Source organism: Etheostoma spectabile, chromosome 18 (assembly GCF_008692095.1).
Source record: "Etheostoma spectabile isolate EspeVRDwgs_2016 chromosome 18, UIUC_Espe_1.0, whole genome shotgun sequence".
NCBI lineage: Eukaryota > Metazoa > Chordata > Actinopteri > Perciformes > Percidae > Etheostoma > Etheostoma spectabile.
The window spans coordinates 24665520-24676636 of NC_045750.1; the positions used below are offsets into that span (position 1 = coordinate 24665520).

The following is an 11117-nucleotide window of genomic DNA, read 5'->3' on the forward strand; positions in this document are numbered from 1 at the left end:
TCAACACAACTGCATATGTCGATGTTGAGTACTAGTTGACTCAGTTGTATTACTTTCCCCAGCTAGCCAAAATGTTGACCCAAAAGTAGAATGTTTGCTGCCCATGCCACATGCTAACTGCAGGGATTTTAGTCCCGGTGCTAATTGTCTGTTTTGTCTAAATATTAACGTTAACACGTTTTAACCGTAGCACATCACCTTTTTTACACTTCTCCACGTAAAGAAATTTTACAGTACTGTCCTAAAGAAGAAAAAAAAAATCAACATTATCCGTGTACGTTGAGGTTCTGTACAACAGAGGGCGCTAAAACATTAACTGACTCAGCATCCTCGAGACCAGACCTTCTGCTTTAAATAAACATTATCATAACAAAGGAAACGCCCAAGTGTTACTAATAATGTATGTCAGTTTACATTTATTCTTTCAAACTTCCAACAAGTATAATATAAGCTCCACATGACCCGCTACATTAAAAGGTTCTGGACACTACCTTTGGACTTTTGTGTCTACTGCCAATAAAACTGATTCTGATTCATGTACACGTATGCATATACATTTTTTTGTATTTTTTTATATTATGTATTCAAGTTCCATTAATTTTGCCTGTTCATTAATGTATCCTGTAATGAATTCCTGCTAATGTATAATAATTCATTCCCTATCATGAACAGACAATTTAAAGTACTATAATTGGGAATGTAAAAAAAGAACGTTAGGGGACCGTTCTCTAAAGGTTCCAACGTGAAGGAGAACGTTAGGGGAACGTTCTTTAAAGGTTACAACGTTAGGATAAAGTCAAGGGAACGTTCCCTAAAGGTTGCAACCTTAGGATAACGTTAGGGGAACGTTCAATGTAACCCAAAACTAACGTTCCCAGAACGTTAAGGAAACTTTCTGATCAACCCAAACGCAACCAAACCTAACCTTCAGGGAACGTTACGAGAACGTTCTGGGAACCAAATAGGGTTAGCTGGGATGTCTTAAAGAGCCAGGGTTAGATATGCTTTATGGTGTTTTTAAGAAGCCCACAGTTTGCTGATAAAGAGAATACTTAGTGTCATGTCAAGTCATGCACAAAACTGTAATCAACACTGTACACGTTTACTGCCACTGCTCTGCACACACCTCCCTGCCTGCAGGACATTTGCAGACCAGATGGAACCAGTAGGAACTAGTAGGAACCAGTATACAGACACTAGACTCAGTGTCGCATGAATGCTCTCTCGGCACACGAGCAATACATAAAAGTCACGAGCTTAAAAAACTATAACCTATAACTATAACCAAATGTTACAAGTCTAATTGTAACATGCCAATAACTACTGCCAAAGAGAATCATTATAAAAAAATAAAACCCCATATTATCATTGGGGGTGGCGCCTACTACTGCTGGGTGTGCAATGTGTTATCTTATTCATTAGTAATGGATAAGCCACATTTGTTTAGGTGCTATTATTTGGAGTGAGTCAATAAGCAGATTTTAATGGCACTTGTTCTTACCTTCTCTTACAGCCTTGTGTAAGATGGGCTCATGTATGAGAGTAAACAGACTTAAAATCACAAAAAGTCACCGTTTATTTCTCACAAATGATAAACCAGTCAGGAATAATCTTTCACCTATTGAGTAAAATGTAACATTTACCAAGTATAACCATTTTAGTCAAACCAAAGGCATTTTTACCCAAAGTTTTCGATAATGCAGGCCAAATTGTAGGTGGTTAAATGGATTAACAGGACTGATCGGTGTACAGCAGTCTAAACCGGACGGATCAGGGTACAGCAGTCTAAACAGGACGTATCAGGGTACAACAGTCTAAACAGGACCGATCAGGGTACAACAGTCTAGACAGGACCGATCAGGGTACAGCAGTCTAAACAGGACCATTCGGTGTACAAGAGTCTTTCAGCAGCACCTCAGGTCTGTCCTTGGCCTCCAAACACTATTGTATTTGCACACATATTTTTATGTCATTTGGGTGTTAGATCTGTGCAAAGTATTAAGCCTAGCTATTGTCCTGCGGATAGTCTGCAAATAGAAAGGAAAACCTGCAAAACCTGTTGCAGGTCTGATGCTCATACAAGCATCAGACACATTTTTGTTTTTAGGTAAACTTAATTGTTTGAAATTGTTGAACTATTCCTTAAAGCTTAGTTTTGTGAATAACTCAGTGATCTAGAATTCTCTTAGAACTAGCTGGAAGTTTCAACTTAAAATTTTTTTTATTGTAGTGTGTCCTGAAAATGGTGTTTCAGTAGTTACACTGAAGCTTTTGAGTAAAAGAGTAATATGCAGGTCATTCCAGTTCAACTACAACGTCCTAGTTATTCAAAACAATCACTCTGTATTACTTGATAAGCAAGACGAGTTGGCAGTCAAACATTGTGTATACCAAGAAATAATGTGTAAGACAAAAGTCAAAGACAAAATGAACAAATAAAAGGTTGTCCTTTAATTTACATTAACCTTTTACACTTGTCTGTCCTCAAGTAGCAGTTTATATAACAGTAGAATCATTCAGATTTACAAGACCATGCACAAGGCAATCATTAGTTTGTAGTTAAGAGATTGTGCAATGAGATTGATATACAGACAGTATGCTATACATGGATTTGTTTCGCTGTGTTTAAAATGCTAATCATATGAATGAGCAAATGCATTATCTCCAAGTGTAATTTGTGCCAAAAAAATATCTGGCATGCAATAAAAAGTATGTGTTGTGACATTAAATTGGATCTATAGAAAGGAAGTATAGGCAGTATTTGTTAATTCTGTACACACATATCAACTCAAGTCAATTCTAATCGATAATGAGTGAGGTATTGGTGGTTTTGAAACAGAAACAAACCTGATTCCCCCCCTACCTTTATAAGGCTGTGGTATGTATGTACAGTGTCACAAATTAAACATTCCCCTGCTTTTCTATAAATCAAGTAGATAAAAAGAATACAATGGCATATCATTCATTTACAATAATAAGTAACGAGTCTTTAAAATTCAATTAGGAGGTGTGGAAAAGACCAAGCAACTGCTTTCAACAGTCCACTCAAAAGGAAATGAATCAATCATAGAGGCTTCTTCTAATTTCTGTAGACTATCCCCAAGGAGGTGAGCATTTCTTAATGGCAACCTGCACATCCCACGTTATGTCTGTGCTGAAACTGAAATAGCAATCAGTAGCTATGACTCACTGCAATTTGAGATAATGGAAATAAAACTGTTGAGGTATAATGGCTACATGCACAGAGAAAGTACAGTGGCATAAACAGAAACAGCACATGATGCGACATCATCAACTCTGTTACATGCAATGTGCAGTTGTGTTACACTTTTACACCCTTAAAATATCGTATGCATTCAATTTGAGCACTTAAGACGGTGAAGCGACGAGACATAACAGCTAAATAAATATCCCATTTGATGTATAATTTCCCAATTGTTCCACTATAATTAAGACCTCTGTAAATACTGTCCTGAAAAGAAATTAACAACGCATTCCTAGGAATCATTCTCTTTTTGTATGTGGCAGCTGACAGCCTAGTTTACTTTGCCAATGTGTTTATTCAAACAAGTTATGGATCCCCGTTTTCATACTGTTAAAATTAACAAAAAGCATAAATAAACTTCTGTGAAGAGGAAATGCAATAAACACAATCTGTAATTGAAAGTTTTTGCTTGATCATCCATTCCCACCTTGGTCCTCCAAGACTTCACTGCACATACCCACTCAAGAGCCTGTTGGGTGTGTATTGAGCGGTGTGTGGTCCATTGAGGTTTAGGGAACTTTACGAGGAGCTGAGGCCAGAATCGGACTCTCCGCTGCCAGAGCAGCTCTTGGAGCCAATGCAGGGAGCCACGGAGCAGGGAATGGAGTAGCAGGAGCAGCTGGCGCTCTTTAGGGTCTCCTCTGTAATAACCTCCTGCAGGGTGTGCTGCTCCTCTACCTTGAAGATGTTTGGCTGCTCTCCTTGCTCCTCACAGATACTAAAGGAAAAGGACAGCCTTCAGTTAGATGAGTCTATCAGTCTAGTCTTAGATTATCGAGTTTCTATCTGGCATTCATAAAAAGAATTTGGTTCGATAATATTTACAGTATTAAAAAAGGAAAAAAATTCACAGTAAAGAGTATAGGGATATATAGATACCTTTATAAATATCTACATAAACAGAAGAAAATGTATCCACAATCTACTGTATATACTGCACATCATAATATGGCACACTCTGCTTGTTACCCAACACTGCACTACAAACTGTACAGTACATCCTGTGCTATTACATCTCTATTTTTGTGTAGGGGGGGGGCTTGATGTCAAACGGCTTAAATTGAGATGTCCTCCAAATCTGCAAGGACTGATGGGTTTTAAATAGGGTTCAAAGCTTGTGGTCTGCTTTCGTCAGGGGTCTGTAAAAAGCATGGGCCAAAATGCAACCAAATGTCACTGTATAGTCATAGTGTAACACAGAACTGAAAGGGCTGAACAGACAGGCCCTCAGGAAACTGTTTCAACCTGCTAGCAACCCGAGCTTTATGTAACAGCAGTCTTGTTTAACAGATTCACATTCATGTGACATGTTCAATGGAAAATCTAACCATATTTGTCAACAGTTATGGCAGATGCCAAGTAATTACCATGTCTGCCAATGCTTGATGATATAAGCTTGAACTCTAAAATACTGTGCTGATAGGAAAGGCCTTTGACCAACCGTGACATAACAAGGAGCAGTGTTATAAATGCAGTAATCAAATTAATAGAAACTAAAAGCCCTGCTTAATGACTGTGGCTTCAGCCTGAACAAAGACAACAGCACAGTGTGTACTGTACAGCTTGCAGTGTGGTGTTGGGTAACACGGTCTAGGACACGACCCTGGGGGTTTCCCCGTGTGTTTTCCTTTTCTTTTGTGTTGCGTTGTGTTGGTGTGTGTCTACTTCCTGGCATTCTCCCTCCTGATTACGGCTCATTCACCTCACCTGTCCAGTCTGCACAGCTGCTACCATTAACTCATCAACTCCACAGTATATCATCTCCACAGGTATTTTGTATTCTAAGGCCGTTGCTAATGTGTTTATCCCATGCACAGCACTAAAAACAACATATCAATGCCCGCCAGTTGGGTGGCTCTCACCTCGGGCACACCTGCTTATAAATAGCAATGAGACCAGGACAAGTGATTACCATTTTTCTTTAGCAAGCGCTAATCATGTATCTGACAGAAAACGCGTCTTCCTGGAGTGTCTGCATGTGTCCAGCCTGCCGGGGGGGGGTACATGCGTCATGCCTATTGATGACCTACACGCCTGCTGTGAGTCATGCCTGGCCCTCACACCTCAGGCAGCATGTTAATGTGCTGTTAAAATGTTTTAGGCCACTCTAATGAGACTAGTCTTCCCGTGATTCATCTCCTTCTGTATTTGGCCCTGCCTAATACCGTAGTATTTTCTGGTGCATTAGGGCCATACTCATCAGCCTGCCAGCAAACCACCAGCCATCAAAGCAAGCCACACCATTCCCTACTCACTCCTCTGCTTCGGCCCAGTTTCTCCAGCCTTTTCTCTGCGGTCTATGCCCTCTACTTCAACCACACATCTCCCAGCTCATTCCACCTCCATCCCCCATGCAACAAAACTGTTAACCTTCATCTGCATCCTTGTCAGTGTCCTGCATTTGAGTCCTCCCTATTACAAATCATAAGAATGTTTATCAGAACCAAAATGGCAGGATAGTATACTAACGGTTAGAATATAAAAATCGTTCTGCAAACATGTGAAGTTTGTACCACTCTGTTGCTTTACGCTGAACGTTCACATTAACCGAAAGGGTTGTGTTTGTGGTCTACGCTGCCAGAGTCCAGGGCTGTGTCTCAAATCGCGCACATCTGTACTAAATACTAACTATTTGAGTACATAGTGCGTTCACATTGTCGAAGTGCGGTCAAATGAAGTGTACTTAAAATACCCGGATGGTGTACTCAAACCGGTCACAAAGTTAAGTGTAGATGGATGGACACTTTCCACACTCAACGGTCGCCATCTTGGCTACGTAGCGGAAGGGGCGGAGCTAACAACCGTTGAAAAACTTTTGACAGCGGCGGCCGAAGACGCGATAGCGAGACCGACGGAGCAATACAAAGTTGAACGTGAGTCTTTTTGCTATACATATAAGCCACTTGTAAATATATATTTGGTTAATTTTACAGTCGATAATCATTTTTGTACCACGAATTATAACGTTTATTAGTACCGTAATTTGACGTGCTAGCAAGCCAACCTTAGTTAGCTAACAGCGGCAGTTTAGCCATATTGGCAAATAAGTTATAAGCTAACGTTACATGTGTTGTAGTATACTGTTGTTTGTGTTAAACTTTTGTCCCATTGTAGACGATTTTAGTGTTAGATGTATGATCTTAACAAGTTGTACATAATCCGACGTGAGCGTTAGCTCAGCGAAATAGCGATCAGCTGATTGCCAGTAACGTTAACAGTAGCGTAATGTTAAAACGTATCCACTGTTTCTGCCTCCACCTGATGTATATCCTGTATATACTGCCTCCCCCTGATGAGTATCCTGCATAACCCGTCTCTTCAGGGACAAACGAGGAATAGAGGTCCGTCATTTGGGGGTGACGATGGCCATCAGACCGTAGAAGGATCCCCTGGAGAGTCTGGAATCCCCCCTCATGTCCCTGTCCCCATCAGACTAGCTACGGCCTGGGGGGGAGCCTGCAGAACTACAAGCACATTTTTAAATAAAATTATATTAAAAGTATTTAACTTTGTTATCTTTTGTATTACACGTTGCATGACTGTAGCAAACATATAATGAATATGAAGGAATGGGTTTATTTAAATGTCAGTTCTGTTACCTCTGCTTTCTCTATTGTATTGTCACTGTATGAAGACCATTTAGAACAAAAATACAACTTATATAAAAGATGTAATGATGGTTTGTCTATTAGGTAAGTTGTAAGGGGTAATGCTTCCTAACAACAGTCTATCTATGGGCAACAGTGTCCTCATGAAACCGTTGAGCATTAAAATGAACAGTAACGTAATGAATGAATATTTACTTTACTTATTTTTAGAGCAGAAACATAAGTATATACTTAAAAGAGTGGACTGCAAAGATGGGTATAATTAATGAATTAAGAGTGCAGTAACAAGAACGAATATACGATACAGTTGTGTGTACTGTTTGAAACTAATGGGGGGTGACATGACGGCGGTGTCGCAATCGTCATCCGGGCTGACAGGAGCAAATAAATATCACATTTATTTTGTTAAAATTCAAACAAAGCAGGAATTATTTTTCGCGAAACACAGCAGCAGACTGGAATGCTCTCCCTGGTGAAATTCCCAATTGTACAGAAAAGACGGGATGAAATGTGATTGTCATTTCCGTAAGTGCACATGGAAGTGCGCGATTTGAGACAACACTCATTTACGCACTATGCAAGACAGTACGTAGTGCACGAAGTGTACTTCTGTAAGTGCACTAAGGGAAGTGCGCGATTTGAGACACAGCCCAGGTCCTACGGACCTATATGGCTGCCACAGATTAGTACATTGCTTTTTAACCTACCTATCGTAGATGAGCCCATCAATGCCCTGCTCTCTCAGCTTCTTTCTGATTTCGTGCTCGTTGTTGTCATCTCCCCAGCTGAACACCACCAGGCCTTTAGACTGGGCATCCCCAATGTAGGAAAGATTTTTGAGCAGCTCCTCAGCGTGGGCACTGATCCCCTAAAGGAGCAGACAAGGAAGTCCAGTGAGAAAGAGTGGTCTTGCTCATCAATTCTGTTAAGTTCAATCTAAAAGAAAATGGACTATTACCTACCTACCTGCTCCCATGTTGGTTTAACAGTTAATTTATGTAGCACATAGAAAGTTAGCTAATTCAGCTCCAGATGAGCCTTCAACACAACAAGTGATGTTGTCGGGTTATGTTGCATGTCCAGTTTTGCAACTGCTAAAACAAATTAGGAGGATTTAAGACAGCTGACAGAGCTATGGTAGCAGACTTGTTTGTGATGTGGACTGTTGTGGTCTGATGTGGGAGGGGGTCAACTATTTTTATAAGTCCTTTGCTCAAGGAGGACTGCAGCAATGCTTGTTAAGAAAGGGTGCAAAACATTCTAATGCAAGCCAAATATCCTTTCAGAGTACCAATCCTGCTGTTTTTGCTGTTTTATTACAATTTATGCTTTATTTTTGGTCCATGTGTCCACTTACAGCACTTAAACAAGCATAGGGATGAAATAAGGCTAGGCGGTCATTATACAAAAGTCTGGAATATTCAGTGGACACATTAGGCTAATTATTTGACTTTCTGCACCAAAGGCTCACCAGAATATTCTCGCTCTGGGCAAAACTTATGGCGATCTGTGTGGTCTGGCAGCGGATGTCCATCATGTCTGGGTACTTCTCTGAAATTCCCTGAGTCAGGAAGAGAATGGGGTACTTGTTCTGCTTTTGACGCACCCTGAGGGAAACACATGAAAAGATGTCAGCAGCAGTTGTAGACCATCTACTCTATTCATAACTACATCTACATCTGTTGACTGACTAATAACCCTAATCTAAACTGACTGATGCCTAATTTGTCACAAGATTTTAAAAAGACTAGGAAGTGATTGTGTTTCTGGATAGCATGCAGTTTATACAGCCTTGTCAATGCCTACATGGTGCAGATATCTGGGTCGAAGCAGGAGAAGACGATGCGTCTTTTTCCGCCTTTCTGCAGAACACAGGACAGGATGATGTCGAGGTATTTATTCATGTTGAAGTAAGATGATAGGTTGCCATCCCATGACCCGTCCTGTCAATAAAAAGCAAAAATCATGTGAGCTTACAGTCAGAATTCATCCTCGCTTCACACTGCATTCTACTATCCAAACTGTCTTTGCAATACGTGTGTCAGGTTTGAGCAAGTCAAAACAAATCAAAAGTAAATACTGCTTTTCTTTATTCTACTGGAGATCCCCTAAGGCCCATTTATGGAGCAAATGATTACATCATTGGTCTTTTTGACTACCTGTACCCACCTTCATCTGGCAGATCCATTTGAGCTCAATGTTGAAGCCCACATGCTCAGGAATGGCCTGGAAGATCTGTAAAAGACAGATGTAGGATGCTGTTCATTTATGTGTGACTTTGACAAGACAAAAGACCAAAAGTCATAAGTCCATAAGTAATGGATACATAAACAAATCAGGTATCAATTATTTAACAGGTAATTCAGTGATAAGCCAGACAGGCCAAGGTGTTCCTAGTTTTGACTGTTTATTGCTACGTATGTGTAGTTAAGAAGAGTTCATGCTGATTAGATAAGCCATTTAATACCCATGCTCATCGTAAAGTCTTATACCTGTGAGAGTGAAGGGAATGGCTGATGCTCATCGATTTCATCTTCATCGTCCACCAGATCTGAGCAACACAACAAACAGATGACATCACATATACCATCTGCAAATAATCCGATCAGTTTACATCACTCTGCTTTGTAATACAATCATGCCAGTCTTTTGATCTACACTTTGTATGCGAGTAACATTATATTCATCAAAACAGAAATGTAAGCACATTGATTTACAACATGTTGTGCAACCTCCCCCCCCCACCGGCACACAGTGGTGAAAAAACACAAACAATACCTTTGTGATCGTTTTCTTTCACTGCAGTGGCATGGGCCAGCTGTTCAAAACAAAGCATTCATTATCTACTTTATAATCAACAAATAATTACATATAAACCCATTAGTTACAGTTTCAGGGTTTTTATACTAAATTAGTAGTGCTAACACTGTATATTTTTGGGGATTTTAAAATAATGATATTCTTCATCATTCAACTATCTATTTGCATTCCACCCATTTCCAAATTGTGAGAACTAGTAGAATGCGCTGCCGTCTTCCTCCTCAACCATACAAGACTAATCCCAGACAGGCTCCACTGGCTGATGGAAGCCACAGTTACACAGCTTCTAAGCAGTTTCTGTGCATGACTCTGCAAGTCTAAATTATTCATATGCAAGATGCACCTTTCCTAACTGTAGGGGAAGCACTACGCGACAGACATTTTGACTTCTCACAGCAGGAATAACTAATGTCAAAAATATATTAGATAACAGATAATAAAGGTTTACTTCTAGTTGGGTCTTATTTGCATAGTTTTGGCCATCATTCAGGGTTTTACCTTCAGAAGCTGCAGCTGATCAAATGTCAACTCTTTGACTGGCACCTCAACAAGCTCCAGAGACGTCTTGTCATGTTTCTGTTAGGGGGATAGATAGAATGAAATGTGAATAAATAACTGGTTAAACATCTAAAATACAAATTAAAACAGTTAAGTGGTTAAAAACAAAATTATTAAAAATCATTTTTTTTTTTAAAATGAATTATTAGAAGTTGCCCAATGGTTAATGATTGGTTAACAAGGGTCAGCTATCAGTCAGAATTTTCTTTTAAAATAAGCATCCATATGACATCCATATGTGCATCCTTAGCATTTTTCTGAAGCTCACGTTAGTCATTGCAAAAACAAAATTAACAAACAAGAAGCATAAAAATTTCAGAATTAACACTTCAATCCTCAAGTACAACAGGTGTTAATTTTACCTTCTTGGTGGATATGCAGCACGTCAGATCATGGTATACAATAGGAACTGCATCTTTGGAGAGGTGAACATCAAACTCTACATAGGCTGCACCCTAAAATACACAAAAGAAACACACAATTTAGGCAGGAGTCATGTTAAAAGGATTTACTTATGATGCTTTAATCCTATGCATAACTTACATGCATGGCAGCGCTTTTGAATGAGGCTATTGTGTTCTCCCTGATTCTCTGATGCCTGTGAGACACAAATTGAAAAAAATAAAATTGTTGACAGATGCAGAATTATACATGCCTATTGACACAAACAGTTGTGCTATTAATCATATACAGTGGCTTGAGAAAGTTTACACACCCAGGCTAAAGTTGATTACAAAGAGGACTAAAAACCATCTTTTGGAAATTGATCTTAATGCCTTAATTCAAAAAAATTAGGAAAATCAGACCTTTTAAGGACACCGATTTTCTTTGTGAATTAAAAATGTATCATGAATAAATAAATGTTC

At 39.5% G+C, this 11117-nt stretch overlaps 1 protein-coding gene and 1 long non-coding RNA gene across 7 annotated transcripts in view; one reads left to right on the forward strand and one right to left on the reverse strand.

Annotated features, from left to right (window-relative positions):
• Positions 1-1645: 1645 nt before the first annotated feature.
• LOC116705862 (uncharacterized) lies at positions 1646-2401 on the forward strand. Its single transcript, XR_004336070.1, has 2 exons — positions 1646-1783; positions 1920-2401. It is a non-coding gene; the product is annotated as an uncharacterized LOC116705862 (long non-coding RNA).
• Positions 2402-2440: 39 nt separating this feature from the next.
• Positions 2441-11117, reverse strand: part of gpcpd1 (glycerophosphocholine phosphodiesterase 1) — a 17918-nt gene continuing 9241 nt past the window's right edge. For 3 of the 6 annotated variants that reach the window (XM_032542308.1, XM_032542307.1, XM_032542311.1), the window contains 10 exons: positions 10795-10849; positions 10614-10706; positions 10192-10269; positions 9652-9691; positions 9366-9424; positions 9043-9108; positions 8680-8816; positions 8345-8480; positions 7581-7741; positions 2441-3983 (listed from right to left, as the gene is read on the reverse strand). In XM_032542308.1, coding sequence (XP_032398199.1) covers positions 3785-3983; positions 7581-7741; positions 8345-8480; positions 8680-8816; positions 9043-9108; positions 9366-9424; positions 9652-9691; positions 10192-10269; positions 10614-10706; positions 10795-10849 — 1024 coding nt within the window. In that variant the 3' untranslated portion in view covers positions 2441-3784. Of the gene's footprint in view, positions 3984-5627; positions 5690-7580; positions 7742-8344; positions 8481-8679; positions 8817-9042; positions 9109-9365; positions 9425-9651; positions 9692-10191; positions 10270-10613; positions 10707-10794; positions 10850-11117 lie in introns of all 6 variants that reach the window. The other 3 variants (XR_004336069.1, XM_032542309.1, XM_032542310.1) reach the window with 3 other exon arrangements.